Here is a 24,602-nt window from a genome sequence, read left to right as displayed (position 1 = left end):
ATAAATTTAAAAACTACTTTTCTGTTCACGCGTATTTGCGCAACTCCTTTGACATTGTAGCTAATCGTTGGCTCGCTCTGCGAAAAGCAAGTGTCGCTGGTGCTCAACTTATCAACTCAAATGAATTAGGCATAAATAACGTAATGTAAGTATAATTCTGATCGAGTGTAATTTGCATTTCGAGCAAGCTTTTATTTGAAAACCGCAGGGTGCAATTAGGCTCGCCTGCAACAACATATGTATTACGATTTAGTATAATTGACAAAGAAACTATTGCAATCCTGATAACGCATTACCCAAGTCTGATCTAAATTCACATCCGCTTTTTTCCCCAATAGATTAGATAGCAAGGGCAGTGTGAAGTTCACCGCTGCATGCATGATAGAATGCACATGCAATGTTATCACAAACTTAATGAATTAGTTACGCTTGAAATGGCATCGATTGAAGAAGTGTTAGAAGCAAGAGCCATAGTTACTAATGACCAATTGCTATGGTTCCAAGTGCCTAGTCGAGATATTAATTGGAAGGATCTGATTTCGCCAGTTAAACATCGAGGAGGCGGGAGAAATCTAGGAGAGCATTTCAAACGAATGAATCTGGGAAAAAATGAATCAACTTCAAATAGTTCAGTTGTTCCTAGAGTCTTGGTTTGCCACGACATGATGGGAAACTATCGGGGTGATAAGTAACGGATATGTTCAGTGATTTTCTGCTTTTGAATAATACAATACACTTCGAATTACAGATATTATTCCTCATCGAAAAAATGGGACGACTATAGGTTTTACCACTGGGCTGGAATTGACTATTTTTGCTATTTCAGTCACCACTACATCTCAGTCCCGCCAGCTGGGTGGATAAATGCAGCCCATAAGCACGGAGTCATAGTGTTAGGTAAATACGAATATGATTTGGATGATAAGTTATAATAATCTAGGAAACTGGACTACTTGGTTTGATGAGTACCTTGAATTATTCCAAGCAGCCAATTAGAGCTGTGTGCGAAGAGGAACTAGTGGACGATTTTGTAAGACTATAAAAGCTGCTTTGCAGCAATTGTAGTCTCCTATCTTTATTGACCTCGTTTGACTAGTGCGATTTGATGTTATTGCTTTTTTGGTTTTTGGTGCTGATGTTGCCACCATTTAAAGGTAAAAAGGGTGAGATCTCCTTGCCTTAAACCGTTGTTGATGTTGAATGGTCTCGAAAATGATCCTCCTACTTTTATCTGATCTCACGCATTAGTCAGGGACAGCCTAGTCAGTCTTAACAATTTCGTCGCTTGCCGCAAAGAGAAAATATGATCTGTTGATGATTTGCCTGAAGTGAAGCGTCATTGGTATGGACCAATGGTGTTCTGGGCGTATTTGCCTATCCAATCTAGCAAGATAGCGCTCATACTCAGCAACTTAGTACGTGGTACAATTGCTGCACTGCATGGTATCCCGCTTTTTATGTATGGGACAGTTAAAGGCTCGTTGTCAGTCGTCAGGCATCGATTCGCTGTCCTACATCGTAAGCATCACTTGATGAAACACTTGGTGCAGTAGGTTGCCTCCATATTTGACCAATTCGGCTGTAATTTCATCGGTTCCTGGCGACTTATGGCGATTATTTGCACAGACTGTTTCTTTCATGCTTGGTGGTGGCGGCAATTGTCTGCCATCGTTGACGGGAATTTTAACTCGCCGGTTCTTCAGCAGTTCATCAAAGTGTCCGCCTGGTGCGGTTGCTCCCTTTAATTTTCGAGTTCACAGATCTGTTGGTTCTTTCATGCTTCTTTTTTCCATCTGTCAAGTCGTTTTTCCGCTCGGCAGAGTTAGTGATAGGTCTTTGCGCGTGTCCGTGCTCTTTGAGAATGCAACATTACTCGGCATGCAACATTCTTCCATTGTGTTGCTTATTCATCATTGTAACTCTTCTGAAATTTTTTGCGCTTGGGGCCAAGTATGTTTGTAGCCGTATCTGTGAGAACGTTCTTCAAGTGATTGTGAAAATCATTTGTTGATGCTTCGGTTATTGCGACATCCATTTCCCCCTTATTGCTGTAACGGGGGGTTGTTTCGTGGATGACCTCAGTCTTAATTGTCACGTGACTATCAGAGAGGTTTGTAGGTGGTGTTGTTGTTCGAGTCCGGAGATAGTGATCCGAATCTGGCCCCCCCCTATATGTTCTGACATTCATCAAGGCTGAAAGGTGGCAGCGTTCAATTAACACGTGGTCCTGTCTAGAGAGGCCCATGTATGGTTGTAGACCGCTTTTTGCGTAAACCAGGTATTTTCAACAACCATTTCGTGCGACATTGCTAATTGAATAGTCCGCAGTCCGTTGTTATTTGTATCGTTATGTAAGCTATGGGAGCCAACGTATCGCCTGAATAAAGGCTCCGTCCCTACTTGTTGTTGGATGTTAAAAGTATGATTTTATAACATACCTGGGACAGGTTTCATGGGTTCGTTCTACTGCCTCGTAGAAGGTATCCTTCCTCCTCGCAAGCGCAAAGTGCATAGCCTTTCGCTTATGTTTTCAAAGCCGATAACAGTAGGTTTCACTTTTTGGCTGACTAAGAAACCTACTCCGAGCATACGGTTCACCGGATGGCCACTGTAATATATGATTTAGTGGATCTTGGCCGGGAAAATGGTCCCTGTTCAGTGTATCTCTTGTAACGCTATCACATCAGCCGAACCTGGAGGACCAGATGGTACAATTTGTTTCGATTTTAGGCGTGACATACTCGCCTTCATCCTTCTCTCTGTAGCTTTTTGTTAAGAAAGAGCTCCCAGGGGTCACCACGTGGAGGTCGAGATAGTGTTTGGTACTAGAGCTGTTGGTTCAGCAGGCGTTTCCCGAGTTTTATGCTACACTTTTACTACCAAGCCCACCATTATGTTATTTTAACATCTCCCTGAGCCATTCTCGATGTGGGAGTAGTGTATTTCCTTAGGTAATATCTCAAGATCCGAAAAGGGTAATCTAGAATATGAATGCCTTAGGCATGTCGATCCACCTCGTAGAATTGAATTTCCTTATTTGTGGCTTCGTATTCTGCGGATCCTACGAACACCTCTTCTTAACTTCTGGCGCACTGTGTCATCCCATCCCATCCCATCCCATCCCATCCCAATTAATCTATCAGAGGATAGATATCGACATGACACAGCATGACAAAATTATCTCTAATCATTAATTTCGATTTAACAGACAGAAAGAAGGCCGAATTTTAGTGAACAGTCGGATGTAGTGGTTTTCACATACCAATTGATTTTTATCACACGTTATGTTTTTCCTGTACGGTGACAGTCCGGCCAAACAGGCTCTGCCTTCAATTTGTAACTTTTAATGTTTATAATATTTTGAGGATATGCCGTCCGTCTCGGCAACTTTGAAAGTGCTCTAACGTGCTTTCGGTAACCAGGATCTAGCATTTTCGCTGTAGTATAAGCCTTTGGTTGTTGTCTGCATTCTACTCTTATGTTGATCGCTCCTCGGCCCTAATCTACACACTCTTACAGCAAAGGAAAGTGTGTAGTTCATCAGTGTACGGACGATTGCCTACAGCGGAATATCCTTTTGGGTGGTGAACTATCGCAAGTGGCTGCGGTAAGTTTCAATATTTTTTCAAGATAGTTTCGGAACATTTACTTTCACCAACTGTTTAACGCTCCACCTTGTCGCTAGGACATCGGGAAGCATCGTTCATTATTTCGAAGATAATGTGCTGGTCATCATTCGTTGTGTAATCCTCCAGTACTATCCACAGTTGGACTACTGGCACTTACGATTCCGTAACAAAGAGTACGTTGCAATCAAGAAGTATGAATGTTGGAATGCTACCGACTTTTAAGACAGTGAGTCTAGTTCTGTCAGTCATTAATAAGGCTCATTATTTTCGTAAGTCTGAATGAATCATGCCCATCCAAAGTCTCTGATCGTAAGGACAGGCACCGTGCAGGTGCAGATGAAGTTTTCCTACCGTCTCATAGATCTAGAGCAGTTCGTTCAAAAATAGAAAGATCGATTAATTCAACACAGATGCAGACTGAATCTAAATAAAAAATAGTTTCTAACAACCGATCCCAATGGAACAGGCACTATCACTGTCAGTGGCAATGACCTGCTCAGTACTGTCAGGTTTGAATATCTTGTATCAATGCTATAAGTCGATGGTGAACTCCATTATGAAGTAGTTTTAGGCATTAGCGCAATTTAGCATTAGATTTGATCCACAACTGGCGTTCTTTTGTGATCAACGTATCGATGAAGGTCTCAAATCAAAAGTTTACCGTAGTGTCTTCCACCCTGTCGCCTTCTATGATTCTGAATGTTAGCGGGCTATAAAAGACAATGAACGGCGCCGCGCAGTAATGGAAACAAAGATGTTTCGTTCGTAACACAACGTGATCATATCCGAAACGAGGATATCGGCGATCTATATGAGGTTGTACGTATCGTGAAAAATTGCGAGAAAAGCGTCTACTTACCTGTAGAGTGGTCTTTTCCATTCTTTGCGCAATCGCGTATGATAGCCCCCTACCTTTGTCTCTACTCCTGGTCCTCAAGATAGTCCAGATAGATCCCTCATTCTAAAGATAGACGCCAGTTCGAGATAGAAAACTACCGAATTCGCTCCCAGGATGCACCGGACCGCTTCATAGAACGTGTTCTTATTGTCAATTTTCGACTCATTTTTGATAAATAACATATACCACGTTCGCGACGGATAAATTTGACATTTAACTAGCTTCTAACCTGTTCAGGATTTTCTTCTGACACTCTCTAAGTGCATGGGAGTTATTGCATTTGAAACATCCGTTCCGCATATTAGATTTTGCTGCGGCATGACCTCTGGCAGTTTTTATGATATCTTTTGTTCTAACAGTATCAAAAGACACACAAGGCACCGCGTGGAATCAAGCGCGAATTTCGGAGAGTTTGGCAGATTGGACCCCTGGTATGAATGTAATTAAAATGAGATGCAGCTCTTTCTGATTGTAGTGTGAGTAGCTTGGTACGAAAAGACGATAAGCTGTTGCCGCTATTATCTCTAGACGGTGAAGGTTTTGTAGTACCTCACCGCTAGAGCAAGTATTATTCAACCGTTTTATAACGAGGTTAGTCTGTTGGATGAGTAAAAGTGAAGAAAGGATTACCTCCTTCAAGAGTCGTAATTGGCTTCTGTTGTGATTAGAATTTGTATTGAAGTGGGGTTATTGCACTTAAGTAGAGCTTTGTTGTGAGTGATTAGGGGGGGATTAGGAGGAAGTTCTTTATGACTCACTTATTCCGTTGAGCTCTTGGGCGCACCTGTAACTCTTGGTGTTGCTGTAGTTGTAGCTGTTAATATACCAATTGATGTTCCTGTGGTTATTGATGGTACTATAGATTTTAAAGCTAGAGCAGAGGACTTCCCTGTAGTTAATGATATGCTGGTAGCTAGTGAATACTGCACCCGGTTGTTCGGAAAGGATGCAGTGTTATACGATGGTCGCATGGATTTCCTCATTCATTCAATTCATTTCTATTGCTGATGAAATTGCTGCATTTTTCTCCCATTTGCTCCCTTTAGCTTTATAATTTGCTGTTCCAACATTACTATTGTGTCGGTTTCGTGCCCTACAAGTTCTGATGGCTCGATATATGAGTTTCGAGTCAGAAGGATCTTCTTCATATCGGAAGCGTTCTTAATGGGTGGATGGGTTTTTTTTCCGCCTGCTCGTAGTAATAGATTCTTCATTATAAATTTTACCGTACGTATCTGCAGGCTGACTTTTGCAATTTTTTAACAATTCTGTAAGCTATAGTCAGCTCCCCTCCAAAATGAACCGAAGGTGAATGCTAGGATTATGTTAATTGAAAACGATCATTATACCACAACGCGTTTACTGGGTGTACTATACAGATTTAGATAAAACCCTGGGAGCAGAAGATAGCAGAGAATTTAGGAGGAATCTAACGAATGAAGCTGTAGTGCGTTAAAGCGGCATAGTCTCGGAATCTTTGAATGGGGCTACTGCTGATTCTAATCCAAAGTTTCAACTTCAAGGTTCCGCGATACGGGAAACTATCCTAAATTGTAGGCGAAACAGAAAGTAGTAGTAGAAGTAGGCCGAATATCATTTGTGCCTGAAATGGTAGTCAATTGTCATGTGTGCATTTGGAAATCTGTCGCAATCACCAAACGAAAAAAGTGGTTATTAGCCTGCCACAGGCCATTTAGGAAATCGAATATAAAAGTCTTCTATGGTGATGTTCCCGAAAAATTGTAGAATTGTAGAATTCCAGGCGATACGCCGTTATTTTGACAGCAAAGGATTATTTGTGACAAAGGATTATAAATGACAATCTTAGCCGGTTAATAATAATAATAATAATCGTTGGCGCAACAATCCATATTGGATCAAGGCCTTGAAGTGTGTTAGAGCACTTCATTCAAGACCGTAACGGTACACCACAGTATACTGTGGGAGGCAATGTGGTCAGCATTGCGCTCGCCCGAGATTATTACCCTGATTTGATTCAGGTACTCATTCACAGCTGAGTCGACTGGTGTCCGACATCCAATCACGATAACAAATTCCTCTGCCCCCAGCGAGATTTGAACCGCGACCTTCCGCTACGACAGCCCAGCGCTCTAACCACTTGAGCCATCCGGACACTAGCCGGTTGGTATTGCATAACCACCGAATGCTGCTCCAAATTGTAGGATGACTATATTGGTAGATTGATTTATTAGGGGTCGGACTCTACAATATTGGTGCCCCAAATCGCTTATGGTATCAGGTTTCTAATGGACATTGCTTCTTAGGCTATCGCTTGGAAAAAATCGGGATGCAATGCTCACCCACCAATAGCAAATGTGAGCAATAGAAAAAGGCTGCACTGTACTTCGTATGCAGATGCCTGGTTTCCTTATGTTTAAAACGGAGGTACTTCACGCAAGCCTTCAGTAATAAAGAATAAGCACATTCTTTACTGTTAAAGGGCGCGCTTAAATTCACGGATACCTAGCAACACAGGCGGGAAATTATCTGAAAAGGCGTATTTAAAGACAACCTATTATGGCATGAACGGTTGCTATGGTTCTTTTCATTTGTTTCATCTATCGTCGCCTGAATTTTATTCGCTATGTCTTCTGAAATTTAGCTGAAAGCAGCAACAGCCACACTCCACAAAAATAAATCTTGGGTGGGCCTTTGACTTAATATTCTAGTAAAAAACAGTAGAAAAAAATTCTGTCAGATTTGAATTTTATTACATCTATAAATATATTGATAACTGACCATAATCATATTTTTCTTTCCATTCCAGGAACCTTTGATGTTGAAGGTGGAAATTGCCATATAATACAAGACATTCTACAATCTCAGCACCGAATTGACCGAACTGTTGATGCATTGGTTCGACTTTGCGACCACTTCTGTTTCGAGGGTTACCTACTTAACATTGAATGCAATCTGAACCCTGATTTAGCATCGAACTTGCATTACTTCATCGAAAATTTGACAAATCGAATCCATTCAACTATTCCCCACGGAACTGTCATTCTCTATGACTCTCTCACAAAATCTGGTTCACTGCATCACCAAAACGAGTTGAATTTCCGGAACAAGCCATTTTTCGAACTCTGCGATGGCATACTCATTAATTACCACTGGTTTGACCGGTCGTTGCAAACTACTGCTGAAACCATTAGACAGTCCTTCCAGGGACAAGAACATAAAGCCTTCATTGGAATAGATGTTTTCGGGCGGAGTCAACCTGCGAAATTTGAAACTTACAAACTATTACAAGCGATAGTGCCTTATGGATTTTCAGTAGGCCTGTTTGCAGCTGGATGGACTTTTGAAAGTTTGAAAGCAAATTACGATATTTTGCAGGAAGAAGGAGACGTAAGAGTTAATGAGGAGTTTCTAAGAACTAATGACAAATTTTACAGCTTAATATGGCCTTTCCTTTCGACGAAGTCGTATACCGAGATGCCATTTTACTCTAATTTTTGCTTAGGGAGTGGATTGTATCAATTCGGATATGGAAATAGAGTTGGCGGAAGGTTCTTTAATCTGTCAAAACAAGCCCTCCAACCTTCTGTACCATTGTTCGGACTATGTGAAAGGAATTTCGAAGAAGGCTTGAATGGTGGGTCGAGTTTATCGATAAAGAAAGCCAATGAAATTATTCCACTGTTCTGCACTGAGTTCAAGGTCTCTAAATCTTTTATATTCGCATTCGCTTCGAAAGTATTAGATGAGACAGCAGAACTGGAGTGTGTTCTGCAATTTTTCCCTGAAGGTTATAATTCAACTACCTTCCAAATAGTTTGTGGGAGGCGGAAATTTGGAGGTGAGGGGTCGCAGTTATTACTTCCAGCTATCGAGAGAGAACAAAGTTATAAAGTTGCTCAGTATATGGCGCAAAGTTTTACGCAAATAAAAATACCCTTTACTTTGGGAAACGGATGGAACGTGCAATATTTTATAGCGAACTTCAATAAAGCGGCGGTGGTGACAGATATTGGTGTGGTTTTAAGGTCCGCAAAGGAAACGGATGCATATTTAGGCGCCGTCCATTTCCATGCGGCTGATGTGGGGGTAGACGACTTCGCAATGATAAGGATTAGTTAGAATGATTTTATGTTAAATGAATTGTACTTAAACGGATTCATGGCAAATATGCAACTGTGCTATAAAAACTCTACTTGGAACCTTTTATAATGGTCTAAGAAATGTTGTCTAAAATATGGATATATAAAATTCTCCTTGTTTGGGATTTGCTAAAGTTTTTTTTTCATCGATTCCTAGAAAGAAGTGGTGATATGTCCCCAAGTTTTGAGAGTTCACATAAATATTTGAATTAAAAAATTAAGTTGGTGACGAACCTCTTGTTTCTACTGTACTGGAGGAGGCTTAGAATAGTTACATATTTGTGGTAATTTTATATGGATTATTTACTTGTAGATTACGTATTTTAATAGAGTACATAAATTCTTGTGGTATGCACTGACAGCGTCTATTTAGTTCTAGACTAGTTTCTGTGTTGAGTTAAATAGCTCAGCCGTGATCTGATGAGATAGTTCAAAGTTTGGTACATCATTCGGGGAATTTAACGTCGAATGCTCTACACAGTGCTCTACACAGATGATATTTTCGTAGCTTTTTACAACAAAGCTAATTTCGAGTATTGAATAAAATAGGCCGACTTCAACGAATATAGTATAACAACTGACAGTGATAACGACCTAAGTATCCCGGATTTGTGCTGATAGGGTAACCAGAATGAAATGTTGATAAAAAACTAGGGTCTTTTGCGATCGATACATCAACGAACGTCTTAAATCCAAAATCTACCTTAACGTCGTTCGCCATTTTGCCCCATATAGCTCCGAATGTCGGCTGGCCACCAAAGGCAATGGATGTTGCCTCACGGTTCTGGAGATAGAAATGTTGCGCTAGATTAAATGTAGAGCATGGTATGATCATTTTTAAAATGAGAATGGAATGAAATTTTCACTTCTTCCTAATATGTGACCTATTCGCTATAATTTGTTTTTTTTTTGGCCCTTGCGCCGACGAAGTTGATGGGGAGCTCTAGTGTCTCCATTCCAGAAAAATATCAGTAACGTTGATGGGGAGCTCTAGTGTCTCCATTCCAGAAAAATATCAGTAACGCCATCGTGAGGGTGTGCTGTATTGGTTGCGTTGGCTAGGGTGGTTTTGCAATGGTTGAATTTCTTCATAGCGCTCCAGTTCAGCGTATTGGACGCTGGACATTTATTTTACTGTTCCCTAAAATGAGGGCGTAGTGATGCTTGTGTGTTGCAGCGCCCTGTGGTCAGGATGTGAGGTTGGATATTGTGTCTGCCCTTTTTAAGGATTCTTTGCGCAACGTAACTTCTGATAGTGCTGGTAGAGATAGTCATTATCAAAGCATTGTTGATCACTTTCAACGAACGGGAGTGTAAATGATACAAGCTTAACCGAAGTAATATGGTGGGATTCTTAGGCGTCTTCCTCCGTCCCTCTTGCCAAACTGTGCTTTTGTACGCTGGAAAGTCAAGTGGTGGCAAATGCGAATTCCATATCAGACTGTTGCTGGAAAATGCAACACTGTTATTGTCAAGACATTAGCTGCCAGATTTGTTACAGCTTAAGAAACATCACAATTGTATAGTGCTATCCACTAACGAAAATTTCCAATGTATGTAATGGAGAAGGACGCTTTCTACTAGCAATAGCGGCACTGGAAGGGTCAGATATTAAAGAAGGGTGACAATTCTATTACTGACTGCACAATGGAGTGATTTGCGTAGAACAGAAGAAGAGGAGTCTAGGGTTTTTGAGAAGTCTCTGGGGGAGTGTTGAAGGGCATTTCAATGGACCGTGCACGATGACGCGCAGGCGTGGTTGACGTACTCTGTCCCAAAGTGGGGCAAACGACAATCCCATAACATCTCACAACGAAGCTTATCTTGAGAACCTCACAGTCTATTCCTACATCTAAACGAAGTAAAATTTTTAACGACGAACCTCAACAAAATTGGTGTGATCATAGGTAGTGGCTGCGAATTAAGTACTTAGGATCTGTGTGCTGAGTTGTCATCCAAACTGATGAAGCAAAGATCCACATCAACGAATGTCTCAAATCATTTACCGTCTCTCCAAAGGCAATGAACTTCGTCTTACTGTAATGGAGTTGCGGCCTAACACGCTATGATCATTTTCGAAACTAACCCATTCGCGACAGATATGACGTTACAGCTATCGGGTGAAATTGTGAGAGAGTTTTCCATGGCATGACCACGTCATATAGTTAACCGCTAGCTAATGGAATTGGACCATTAAAGTCGATATCATCGACTACGCGGACGATCTTTGCTTGATATTTCATTGAGATATAGACCTTGGCTAAAATACTCTGGATACCAAGAGTGATTTGTAGAAGTTTGGAAGGACGCATCTCTACTCATACAAAAAGCACTCTTTTTTCTTTTATTTCAGAACAGCTAAAAGACAACTATAAAAACATAAAAAACGGTGATGATCAGGGGAAAACAATTTCCATGACAGGAAAGTTTGGTATGTCTAGCACCATTAAGGCTCTGCCACCTGTAATTATGTAAAGCTTATTACCTACTTTTCATAGCAGCAATAGCCAATGACACTCACATCAATTACTGGTTCCGATCCTGGCTTGGCGAAAAATAAACCCATGACAGTGACCAGATGTCGATACAAATTTCTCCGTATTTAATCTACAAAAATACAGTTCAATCTGTTTTATATTCCAGAATGATTTTGAGGTGATCAAAGAACTGCTCAATGCCCTCAGTGCAGTTTGACTTACGCCGCAGATTGTGATGCGGTGGCCCTTTAACCGTTTATCAATCATCTAAGTTGCCCTTCGGATCACATACACTTCAGCCTAAGGGACCGGTGCATATTGTGCCGAGGAAAATCCCCACTTCTCGTTTTTCTTCGAAAGATAGACTCCTGACCCAGAACCATGCTCTCTTTGTGAGCCAACAGTATAGACGACTTCAGTATATACATCTCAGTTTTCTCTACGATCGGTGCCGTAATAACTTCATATCTTCCATCAAATAGATGAATCAGGATACAAGAGTCTGAGGGCAGTTTTTTGCAGTGAGTTTAATTTACATTGAAAACTGTTAGGTCTCATCCTAACTAACACACTATGATAGCAACCTATATCCACATGAATCATCTGCGAATCTCTGCATCTCTGGAAGATACCATTCAGTTTCCTCTTCTTCTTTTTCTTCAGTCTTTATCCCGTTTACAAGCGGGGTCGGCTCGTCGTGATTGGTTTCGCCATGGATGCAATCTTGAGGCTTTTAAATCCCTATCCAGCATATCAAACCACCGTTGCTTCGGCCTACCTTTTGATCGTTCACCATTCAGTTTGCTCCTTTTTGTAAATAATTTACTGAAAAGCCTTACGTTGAGCAACTGTAAATCAACGGTGCTTTGTATATTAATAATAATAATCATTGGCGCAACAATCCATATTGGATCAGGGCCTTGAAGTGTGTTAGAGCACTTCATTCAAGACCGTAACGGTACACCACAGTACACTGTGGGAGGCAATGTGGTCAGCATTGCGCTCGCCCGAGATTATTACCCTGATTTGACTCAGGTACTCATTTACAGCTGAGTCCACTGGTGTCCGACATCCAATCACGATAACAAATTCCTCTGCCCCCAGCGAGATTTGAACCGCGACCTTCCGCTACGACAGCCCAGCGCTCTAACCACTTGAGCCATCCGGACGGCTTTGTATATTGTTAAGCACTTTTTCCAGATCTTGACCAACAGCCTGCCTTCTCCGCATAAGTTTGGGCGTGTATAGGTATATTTTGCAGTTCACATGGTAGTCAATCGATCAACATATTTCATAGAAGTAGCGATAGCACTCCTCCTTGGTGTAACCTTTCATTACTTCTACATTTTAGCGACAGTGATGTTCAGCTGATCTGCCTGCCACAATTACCAGACCAGCAGGACTGATAAAATCAAATAGCTTCTCTACAGTTCTCTCTGACGAGGGTTACCAGCTTGCCTCCATCTTCTACAGAAAGTTCTGTTTCCTTGTGTCCGATTTCTCCGAATATTTCTACATTTGATGGTGCAGCAGCGCCATGTCCTGTTGTTCATGGTACTTCCTCTGCTTTCGCAACGCCTCCCTCTGGCGTTAGTAGAGAGGCTCCCCGGGTTCATAATGTCTGGGTTGCCTTGACCCATTTCTACATATCAATATAAGACCAGTTGGATTTAATTCACTAGTTTTCCTTTCTCCGCTTTTCCTGGTGGAGGTGGAAGAGAAGTTTGTTGGAGACAAAATTTAGCTTGTATTCTTCTCTCCTTTGCGGTTGAAGTTTCCTTCTGCCGAGCCCTCCATTCTCGTTTTTCTGGAAGAATTAGACAAACAGTGTCACCGACAGACCGGTCATAGTCAGGTTTCCAGTTTCTGTCATTAAAGGAGTTTCTGTACTATTGTTTCTGGCTGACCGCTTAATAGAAATTTTGTGCATGCTTTCCACTGAAGTCGATAGTATGTTTTTTAGATTTCCCCGTGAGGGTACTTGAGTATGGCGAAAATCCATGATTCAGTCAGGCCTTGATTACTTAAAATTCCGGGTGGATTCGAAGTCTGTAACTCTTTACCACTTGGGAAGTTAAAATCCATTCCTTCTATCTTCATGTGTTTCGGACACTCTTCGTGTAGTAGGGAACTTGAGTAGGCTATATCATCACAACAAAGGTGTCCATGGGGAGTTCTCCCATGGTAAAAAACAGAATAGTTGTACGAATTCATGAAGGAGAAGGAAAACATCCACCAGAGCGCACACATCATGATTAAGCTGATATATGATATAAGAAGACCCGAGATGAAAGGCATGTATAATAAAATGGTCATCGAATGATGTGTTACAGGTGAAGATAATGAAGGAAGGAGACAACATTAATATATGATCACATTCATCGAATAACAATTCTTCTAAAAAAAAAGACTCTAGTAACAAGAAAGTGAAAAAGATTGAAGTTGTTCGCAAAAATATGGTGGTAGCGGCCATAAAGAAATATCAACTTGAAATGCATGAAAACTAGAAGGAAATTAGTCCTAGAAAGAAGAAGAGAGGCTAACATCAGAAGGACTTATTATTTTCAAAGAAGGAGATAAAATATATGACGGTATTATCTGAAAGGCGGAACAGACCTTCAATCCGATCAGAACTTTGGCAACCGTAAAAATGTGTGCACTAAGTTTAGAAATGCCAGGATGAAATCACGAAAAGCTCTTACACCAAACAGCTAACGGCTAACAGCAGAACTAGATATGTCGGAAGGGGTTTGGAAATAAGGACTGGGGTGTAAGAATCAGCAATAAAATGCCTGTGTAATACAAGCCTCAAACACCAATAGCAGGGAAGTTGCTGTCATGGTACGAAAAGTGATAATAGACTGTGTTAGGTATCGACTTTGAGCGCAGATGGTACCGTAAAATATTATATAGAGATGCCTCCCTTTTGGTTACATAGTGTCTACATGTAAAAGTGCAAACGATAAGTCCACGCAATATAGGGTGTCATATCAGCGAGGGCGGCGAAGCAACGGCGAATAAAAGAGATAGTTCATTCCAAATCCTAGCTTATTGGGAGGCGGCGTCGGGGCAGGGTTTATTCTAGTAGATAATCCGAGAGACGGTATAATCATATTCAGTGGTCCACATTGAAACTATAAAGTTGAAATTGATAAGCCAATAATGTTGTAGGCGTGAGGAAAAAATAAATTTCAAGGAACTTATGAAATACATTCGGCCGGAGTTTGTAAGGGTTAGAATGATTGGAATTCATATCAATTGTTATGCACTGTCTAGGTCAATACTAGTAAATAGCAGAGCAGAGCGAGCAAATACCCTCTCAGAATCATAGCTAGCTGGTGATTTTAATAGATGAACTCTTGAACTCTGGCAAATGTCAGGGAAAGTTCTATCTAAGAAACATTTGTGGAGTTAGTATATGGGAAAGGAAAGTAACTATGATCGAGTGGGTTGAGTGTCAGCTTCTGAAACTCGTTACCCCGGGTTCGAATCACCTTTAGCAGGGAGAATTTTTCGGCACGACCAATCAATTTGTATTATCGTCAACGGCGCAACAACCTGATTCTGGGCTAAGCCTACTTTAGTAAGAAACATCCTCGCCCACACGGATTAAGTGATCTGCCCACCGCAATCGTCCATACAGGGGCCGAGAATTTTTCCAAGTATTTTTCTCTTGAACGAGGCTAAGGTGTCGAAATTTTTCTTGCAAAGAACCCAAGTCCCAAGGGAATACATGAGGACTGCCAAGGTTATTATCTTGAACAGTGAGGACTTTGAGTTTTGGTAAACTCTCCTGGCAGCCAACAATAGTGCGCGGATTTCTTCGGTATTGATTTTCGGCCCGAGATGGAATGACCCTATGGAATGGTCTCAAAGCTTAGTCTCCTATCTTTATTGTTCTTATTTAAGCGCTATCATTTGATGTTGTTGCTCCCTTGTTTTTTAATACTGATGTTGCTGTCTTGAATTCATTAATGTGCAGCCCAAGATCTCGCGCGATGTATCGTCATCATAGGTCAGCATTTGGGTGGACTGTAGGAGAATAGTGCCTCTCGCATTTACATCAGCATCACGGATCGAGTTTTTGTCAGGACCAAGTTAAAAAGGATGCACGGTCTTGGACCGTTGTTGATGCCGCACGGTGTCGAGAGTGATCTTGTGGCTTATATCTGGCCTTGCACATTTGTCAGGGTCAGCCTAGTCAGTCTTATCAATTTCGTTGGGATTTCGAATTCTCTCATGGTTGCGTACAGTTTTACCGTGGCTATGCTGTCATAGGCAGTTTTGAAGTGGATGAAAAGATGGTGGAACTGATATGGCCTTCCAATAGTTTCTCCATGGTTTGCCGCAGAGAGAAAGTCTGATCTGTCGCTGATTCGCCTGGAGTCTCTTTGGCATGGGCCAGTGACATTCTGGAGGAAGGTGGCTATCCGGCTTAGGAAGACAGCGAAGAATATCTTATAGATGGTACTTTGCAACGTAGTATCTTCCTAATTTTTATGTATGGGCATTTAATGACGCTTTGCCAGTTATCAGACATTGATTCGCTGTTCCGTTATGTTATTTTTAAGTAGTTCTGCTGTAATACCATCGACTGCTGCAACTTTTGATTCTAAAGCCGATGAACTGAACTGACTGTTTTTAAGGTTTTGTGTGAAACAAAACCTTATTAGAATCGATTCGATGTCTGTCTGTCTATCACAGCCGATTTATTCGGAAACGGCTAAACCGATTGTCACGAAAATTGGTAGGAGTATGCGATCTGCCGTTCCCCTTACATGCAGTAACTGACGCCATTTTGTGTTAAGTTTAAGGGGGGGGGGGTCCTCATACATGTGAAAGGAGAGGGCAAAATTTTTTTTCATAAAATGTGGCCATGTGGGATATCAAATGAAAGGTCTCAATTAGTAATTCGAAATTGGTTCAATATTTGATATTGGGTGAAACATAGGGAAGTGAGGGCTCAAAATATGACCCCCAAAAAGTGTAACAGGTCTCGTTCTCAGAACCTATCCAACCGCAAAATTTGAAAAAAATCTCAGTAGTGCATCTCTACGAAATCTAGGCCTCAAAATATATGCGGTTCCGATGTCTGCACAAATAAAGTTAATAATAGTATATTTCCAAATTTTAGAAATTTACCCGGCACCCCCCTTATGTTCATCCCAGAAGTACAAAATTTGGCATGTGTATAGAGAAGAACATAAAGCACAATTTGGTGAAGTTTGAAGAAAATCCAACTATTATTAACAAAGTTATAGGGGGTGAAACTTCACATTTTTTTGTGAATTTCGTGCACTCTACAACTTGCATGACGTCATCATCACATATCAATTCGTCAATACCACAACGAAATGAGTTCTTATGAATTGGGTCGCAGAGAATTATTTTGTTTTAGTTTTTTAGTTATCTGTCAACCAGACATGTGTGTATGTAGGTATACAATATATGCGTGCTGTTGAACTTTGCGGGTAGAGCCTAATTCAGATAGATAGAAGAAGTAAATCGGAAATATGGGTACGATCAATTTATATACGTGCCTATATGTGTACAGTATTCGAAAATAGGCAGTTTGTTTGTTTAGGGTGAGGGTAACATCTACGGCTGTAATATGTCCGTATGTCTCGTAATTTTGTAGCTGTATACGGGTAGAAAAATATGCGTTGAAATTTCTTAGATAAGATGTACACAAAACCTTTATACCCGAAGCACGAGCTTCCGGTATTCCGACTTGTTTCCATGCTTGGTGACGGCAGCATTTGTAAGTCGTCCAGTTTGTATGCAGGTTGCAAGAAGGTTGTTTTTAGAATGTTAGCTCTGTAACCTAGTTTGACTGTGAAGACTTTTGGGAAAGATACATTTTTCAAAGCGCTTAACCCGGTATACTGTCGAAAATATCGCTCACATTACAAGTCAAGTCAATTTGATATGCAGTGTTAGCTTACCCAATATGTAGATGCAGCCCTGTAGGCCCAGTAGATTAGGTGCATTAAGCACCAACCTCCCCGTGTTTTCATATGATTCCCAACAAAAGCGGTTAAGACTAAATTTGATCAATATGTCTACATCATTACGTGTGGATAATAGAAAGAATAATATATAGAAAGTGGTACTGCTGCTAAATCCAGCGTCATTAAAAACGGATGGAGGCATCGGTAATTAGCGCAGAACATAGGCGTATTGCAAGGTGGCAACCATTCCTCATTTCATCTCCTCTTCATCTAAGCTGGAGGGTTTGTGGATGCCCAAAACTACACACAAATTCTAGGAAATGGCTTGAGAGGAGATACTGTGAAGTGAATTTTCCTACATTTGTTATGCTTTGGAATGGATATTTCCCAAAATTGTTCTAAATACTTTACCATACCGCTGTGAAGGAGAGGCTAGGCTAAGGTTCAGAAGGTAGGTCGAGAAATAACGAAAACTACCCTGGATTCTCATGAGCGAGAATCCTCTCTCCAAGATTGGTCTGAACATTGAAGTCAATGGTAAACGACCAAAAGGCTGGTCGAAATAACAGTGGCTTGATGCCCTGGATTGTGATTTGAAGACCTCGCGACTGTATCCAGATCGGTTCTTTAATAGAATGAAATGGCGCAACCCATCACGACGAGCCGACCCCGCTTGTGAACCAGACAAAGTTTAAAGAAAACGAAGAAGAAACCTTTCATTCTTGTTTAATTTTTTTTGGCGAGTACAAAAAAAAAATTTGGTTTCGTTAGACAATACCCAGAACGTACACTCCAAATACCTTTGCTACCAAATTAGTTACCTTTGCATCAATCTGGCTATCATTTGAGGCACCACTACCGGTTTCTCAAATATGGGGCTTTCTGGGAATATGTTATTTCCACAGAACTAGACAACTATCCTAAAGGTCTCAGATAATTTGATTCAAGTGTAAAAATTAAAAAATAAACATTTGGTTGTTTGTATCGAAGTTGCCCACCTTCTAATTCCATTATTTTTCATTCAATTATACCTACCCAGGGAGTACACTGCGACAGTGGTTTATATTGCAATTTTCATTAAAACCTATACCTTTTTTATTCAGAATATTGATAAGTTTCCAACTGAATCGTAACAAATAATACATTTCGATGCATTGTCATTGTGTAATCACTTGCGATATTACCGATCCGCTAAAATTGGTGCTATAAGCCCCATTGTAATCCCGAGCCTTTCTCAAAAACTGTAATCACATATAGGACGCAAAAAGTTATGTATTTAGTAAATTAAATTAGAAATGTTGGCACGAAGTACTTACCTCGACTGCCTGATAAATATGTAATTATTTAACTTTTCACATTTGCTTTTGGCAAGCACAAAAACGAAAGATTTAAGCCAGAAACTTGCCAAAATCCTCTATGAATATAAATCATGGATATTAACTGAATAACTAGCTAGACGTGTTATGTTCAGTGGTAAGTATGAAATTTCAATTGGAGTGTAATGCTTCCGTTGTTTATATTTCATATCTACACTTTCATAACATAAATACGATAAAAGTTGAGCTGAAATTTAGAAGATTTCCGCGAATATTCAATTTATTATCTAGTTATGCCATTATTGCCCAATTGCCTTTCATTCGTACGTAATCCATCTTCCAAATCAATATCATTAACCGCACCCAGTAATTCAACAGACTTTTTGAAATGCAGGAATTCACTTTTCGGCCATTGAGTCTTCTTTTCAAATCTATCTCATTTCTAATCAGTCAAAAACAGTTTCTCTTTCCCCATTGGAATTTTTCCCGGGTCTCGAGCGAGGTCTTCAAATAATTTTTTTATTTTAAGTCTCGAGTAAGAAAAAACTTCAATAAAATACCATCTTCAGCTAATAACCAACATCTCAATGATTTTTCAGCGACGATAGCCGTCAATTTGTGGAACTCAAAGTGCCGTCATGAGCTAGGCATAAAGTGGGATGAAGTCTTCTTCACTAGTTTCTGCCAACTTGGGTGGATGAACGGCGTTCATGGTATAGGAGTAATTTTTCTTTAAGTGAATATCTGCACATATTAAGATCGTTTGATTTGATAGTGGGTTGAATAGAATAATCGCACACGTAGCCAAGAAACGGGAGAAAAGGTGGACTTGCGACAATATAAAGTCGCTAGCGTGCTCATCCAAGATATTTAACGTTGTCATAGGTAAACACTTCCGGGGAAATTAGTTAGTTTTCTTGATAGAGCTGGAGACGGTAGAAAAAAATTGTATTCGATGGCTATTTCGCCTTGCCAAAAGAAAAGACAAAATATGTTAATTTCGTGCTTGATAGATATTTATACGCAATGAACATGGGAACATATAATGATTATTTTTTTCGCATTATTTACAACAACGTTTTTTTGCACTAACATTTTATTGGGGTACAGCTTGAATTCACTAAAATATTAGCTTCTGCTTAATATAAAACGTTAAAGAGTTTGAAGGGAAAAGGATATAGGTTAATTTTTTAAAGCAAATGATAAAATTCGATACTCAAGTTGGTTATACAAAACACAAGGGTGAAAGGCTACTTACTCTAAAACGCCGTTAATGAATTGGGGGACAGTAGTAATAGTAGGGAAATCATTTACGTAATTCAGATAAGGAACATGAACTCATTCTGAACTTTGGATGGAGGTTGATATTGCTTCATAAGAGTCAATGCCCAAATATATGAATAAGTTGTATTTTCTGCGTGATGGTTTAAGGGGTTGCATGGTTTACAGACCATGTGAAAATCCCAGGACATCTAGGGAAGCCCTAAGGGATTCAGGTACAATACTGATAGCTGTCAATATTAAGAGAACTAAAACCACCCTCTTGAGATGCTAAATTTATTCGATTTTCCCAGCCAGTGACTCATGGTTCACCTTCTTCTCCACGTATTTCCGTTCAACATTGCAATATTGGGATTGCAACATCAATAAAATACGCAGAGCGACCCGCTGGTCAACTAACAGCACGCCAGTCTTGTTGTCTGGTGTATGACAATCAGTTTGAACTTGCCGGTTCCAATACATGACGTAAGCAGATCTATTGAGTACTACCTGCGGCACATGTCGGCAAATCAGACATGTCCCAATATTCTGATGAATCACCTTACATGCAGCATAATACCTATTGTTGTACTACATCGGCACCATAATGGTGCAGACAGAAATGAGGTGGTCCAGCGTCTCTAACGCCTAACCACACATTCCGCACTGGTGGTTCTTCACCCGTTCTTCGATTATTAGCTTTTTATTAGCTCTGGGACGGCCACACCGCCCTGAATACGACACACAAATCTCTCCGTCTCTGCAAAGAGCTCCCTAGCATAAAGCAATCTGTTTGACAAATGTAAACCGACAAATGGTCGCCAGAGACAATTTAAGTGTATACCGTGTATTGACTTTAATTTCTATTCATCCATATGCTCTTGGTCTGACTTCATCCCACACAGAGGATTGCAAGAGCGATCCTTCAAATTAGGTGGAGTCAGCCGACAATCTGCCTGCTGCGAAAATAAGCGCGTAGTGTGTAAATTCGCGATGTTCCGAGGCAATTTCATACCCTCCACGGTACAGAGAGGGGGGGTGGTGATGCTTTCGGAATTTCGGTCCAGTAGTCCGTAGCCACCGCTGGACATTTTCTTGATCGGTCGTCGTACATGGCAACATTCCGAATACGTAAGCCACTGAAGGGATAGCCAATATATGCGCTAATAGTTCTTCCCCGAGAGATGCGATTTTAGTACCAGTTTCACACGTCACAGGAATTCATAGAATAGAACATCCTGCAAATCATCAATTCAAGAATTGGATTAGTCCGGCATACGGCTGGTGATGGCTTCTGCGGATAGCTCGGATTCAACACTTGTTTAACCCAAACTCGATCCGAATCTCACAGCCAAATATGCGTACTATTCGTACTAAGGTGGCGATCAGTACCAGCATACACTTGATGTTATCTAATTACATCACGAGTGTCAGCTCGTACTGAGCAAGTAGGCCACATTTGATTATAAAACCATGCCCTCCAGCATCATTCAGTAACCACGAAAGCGTCATACAGAACCAAAGAGGACTTAACGAATCTTCCTGGAAAATGCCTCCTCGTATGCGGATGGGCTTTGTGGTGTTGATAAATTCAGGTAAATGTACTGACAAGGCGGTATGCTACCCTTCCATGACTGTCGCCAAAAATGTTGTTGGGTGCAATCAATGCGATGCATATGTGGGACTGGATTGATTTCTTTGGTCTCAAGTTGCCGGGCTACTGCTACAACTACCGAGCCAGTAATGGGCCGCTTGCAACCTTTTGATCTAACTCGCCAGCCTTTCTGCGCGGCGGGCATGCTGTTGGCCTCGAGGTGCATATTGGCGTTTCCACCAATAAAGACCGTTATGAATTTGTAGAGGGTTGGTAAACAAGTAATCGGTTTTGTGTGATTAATGACCTGGCTTATGATGTGTGCCAGCCGATAGCCGATCATGTATAGTATTACTGGGAATTTTTTTATATCAAAAATTCTGCCCCCGATTCAGACCAGGGCCCTTCCAGTTTTTCTAGGTGTTTATGGCTCTTCGAACTTTCTTTTCAGTAACATAGGCAAAATTCATGTCCGGCAGTGGTAGTTTGGTGGTCATCGTGTTCGGCGGGTAACCCCAAAAATCCAGCTCAATACTATTTTGCTTGCGTTGCCGGAAACTGTACGCTTTGGATGCGCTGTTGGCATACTTTGAGAAATCTGAATCTTCGGTGAGTTTCCACGCACGTTGTATTCTGACCACGTCTGGAGTGATCGTGACCATACCGTCGTAATCGACTGAATCTCCGACTCAGACACCATCTTGTCGTGATGGGAGAGCCTGCGGTAGTTTACATTAAGATGGAAGCAAACGATTGTGTCTCTCCAAATGACAAGAATCCACTTGCGACTTTGAGAAATCAGGTCGTAGCCGAGGTACGGATTTTGGAGGCCTCACCAGTCTTATGTCCCCCCCCCAAGGAATCAGCGGAACACAGGCTCTCAACTTTAGTGCGAAACCTGCACCCGGTATCTCCGGCGCGGTCAGCCAAAAAGAATAGTACAGCAACTCTCTTATTGAGAGGAACTGGAAACTTGACTACTGTCAGGCTGTCGGTAACATTGTTACCTTACAGAAAACGAGAGAGAAAGTCTCGACAGAGGAAAACTTCAATTGCAAAGGAGAAGGGACTACAGGCTTTTCTGTCAAAACCTCCTGCTCCACCTCTACCAAGAAAAGAGGAAGAGAAGGAAGCTGGTAATGTGAACGTAACTGGTCTAATTCCGGTATGTAGAAACAGATCCATGCCGCCCGAACACCGTGAACCTGGGAGGGCTCCCAGCCGACATAACGGAAGACACTGCGAAAGAAGGCGAAGTTTCTTGAGAATGAGGACATGAATCTTGCTACACCACCAAGATATCCAGAGAAATCGGGGACAAGAAAATGGAACATTCGGTGGAAGGTAAGGACAAGTTGGTAACCCATAAAGGTTAGTTAAATTAGCCTGCAGCAAGCTAAAGCGCCTTCCTATTTACTGGCGACAAGGCTGGTAAAGTTTCAGGACTGTCCTTATATATTTCTGGTGTAAGAGCCATGAGTTCATTTTAACAAAATTTTTGGTATTGGATCAGTAAAGGGAACTAGGATCTTTTTCGATGAGAGATCTTATTGTGATTTTTTGTGTCTTCCGCCGGCGCAAGAACTAATCAAGTGGCCTTGAACTCTTAATAGGTTGTGATGCGATCGCTCAGCATATTTGTTGGGGCATTAGTAAATGCAATCCTAGGGGAGAGAAGCTGTTTGATTTTACCACTTCAGCTGGTCTGATGACCTCGAACGAGAGACTGGCGAGTGCTAGATGAAGTATCCCTCTCAGATCAACGTTACGTACAATGTAGTGTAATCCTAGGGGAGAGAAGCTGTTTGATTTTACCACTTCAGCTGGTCTGATGATCTCGAACGAGATACTGGCGAGTGCTAGATGAAGTATCCCTCTCAGATCAACGTTACTTACAATTTAGTCTGACTATTTCAGGCGAACAGTTTATAGTATAAAAACGGAATCCTAGGCTAACGGATTGGGCGAATTTCAGAGAACTTATAGGAAATTGGAGCTCCTTTAGCGATGAAGAATCTTGTCCTATTTCTAGAGGCGAAGGCGGTAAAACAATTCGACGGTAGAGTTAGAAGGAGAAAAGGAGATTTCCGGGCAGTGAAGAGTCTTTAAAAAAGTTGAGTCGCCTAAGTTGGACTCTCTTAGAATATCGGATGGAACTTTCCCGAACTCTAGAGTTGAGTCTATACAGACTATCTTAGAATTACACCAACCGGAAGAAGAGATAACAGAAGTGTGAGGGAGAGAATTTGCTCCTTCTGCAAACCCTTTGATACAAAACTGTTGCAAGGGAAATTGGAACACCGCGAGAATGGTTGTTAGCAATGAAAGACAAGTGCTGCTGTACAATCTTCTGCGCACCTCAAGGCACCTGGCATGGATGGCATCTAAGCAGTGATGCTAAAAAAGGGTGTAAAGGATTAAGAGCAACTTCTAAAAAATGTTTTGTTTTTACGGATATCTTGCTTTAGACTAGGTGCCTTCCTTTTGGCATGAGGTTAAGGTAGTGATCATACTTAAGGCTGAGGAAGGTGACTATTCAAATTCAAAGAACTTCAGACAAATTGGTTTCGCTAAAATAACTTTAGAAACTGGTTGAGTGTCCCATTGGAGAGTAGGCTTTAAGGTCATACTCACTAAATGAAAACCACCAAAGTTACCAGTGTTGAAAGTCGTATGAGTCTGCTCTTCCCTCCTGATCTCCATATATCTATTTATTAGAAGCTATCTGGAAACTTTGACAAAACTAGGACGAACCAGCAGAATGCGGATCAGGATATACTGTGGTCTTCTACACCGGTGGTTCAATCTCCCCCATACTCGGACCGAAACCAGCACATTGGCTAATGCTTCTATCAAAAACTGGAAATAAGTTTCCCATAATTACAAGTGGCAGGGTATTTTGATTGGAAGGAATTCTACAAGCTGATCCTTCCTGTAATGAAGAACATTTTCTATGTGAGTGACCCGCTTATGAACGCATCAGATATCGAATTTTTGGTGCTGATGTTCTCTAACTGCACCGGGTTGCATCACATCTCCTAATTGAAAAACTTGGATAGATAAACGAATCCGGGATATTCCGTTAGATTGGGGAATCAAGTACAATGGACCACAAGGGACTGGGTGTTCAGAAGCTTTGCCTCTGTCTCACCTCAACACACACACACACAACCGACTGCAAATGACAGAAAGTTTCTGCTTTAATGTGTCCAGAATTGTAACTACGGTTGCCTCACTGGGGATGGGGTAAATGGGATCTCTTCAGTCACTCAGATCAATAACGCGAAAGCGAATCTTTTGACCGTGCAATCGGACAGCCGTAACTGCACCACAATAAATAAGTGATTGTAGTTGCG

The 24,602-nt window shown here is 41.1% G+C and overlaps 1 protein-coding gene across 1 annotated transcript; it reads left to right on the top strand.

Moving 5' to 3' along the window:
- Positions 1-386: 386 nt before the first annotated feature.
- Positions 387-8,970, top strand: LOC119658138 (cytosolic endo-beta-N-acetylglucosaminidase-like). The gene is made up of 3 exons (XM_038065407.1): positions 387-688; positions 749-897; positions 7,316-8,970. The coding sequence occupies exons 1-3, from the start codon at positions 387-389 to the stop codon at positions 8,626-8,628; spliced, it is 1,764 nt and encodes a 587-aa protein (XP_037921335.1). The 3' UTR covers positions 8,629-8,970.
- The last annotated feature ends 15,632 nt before the right edge of the window (positions 8,971-24,602 follow it).

The sequence above is a fragment of the Hermetia illucens genome, chromosome 5, assembly GCF_905115235.1.
Source record: "Hermetia illucens chromosome 5, iHerIll2.2.curated.20191125, whole genome shotgun sequence".
NCBI lineage: Eukaryota > Metazoa > Arthropoda > Insecta > Diptera > Stratiomyidae > Hermetia > Hermetia illucens.
The sequence above is the reverse complement of the archived record's forward strand: the minus strand, read 5'-3'. Positions and strand labels throughout refer to the sequence as shown.

Bases quoted from the DNA above. Each gene is read 5' to 3' on its own strand.
- LOC119658138 (XM_038065407.1), top strand. From the start codon at position 387: ATGCACATGCAATGTTATCACAAACTTAATGAATTAGTTACGCTTGAA. The intron at 689-748 runs GTAACGGATATG...TTCGAATTACAG, and splicing joins GGAAACTATCGGGGTGATAA to ATATTATTCCTCATCGAAAA. The intron at 898-7,315 runs GTAAATACGAAT...TTTCCATTCCAG, and splicing joins GCACGGAGTCATAGTGTTAG to GAACCTTTGATGTTGAAGGT.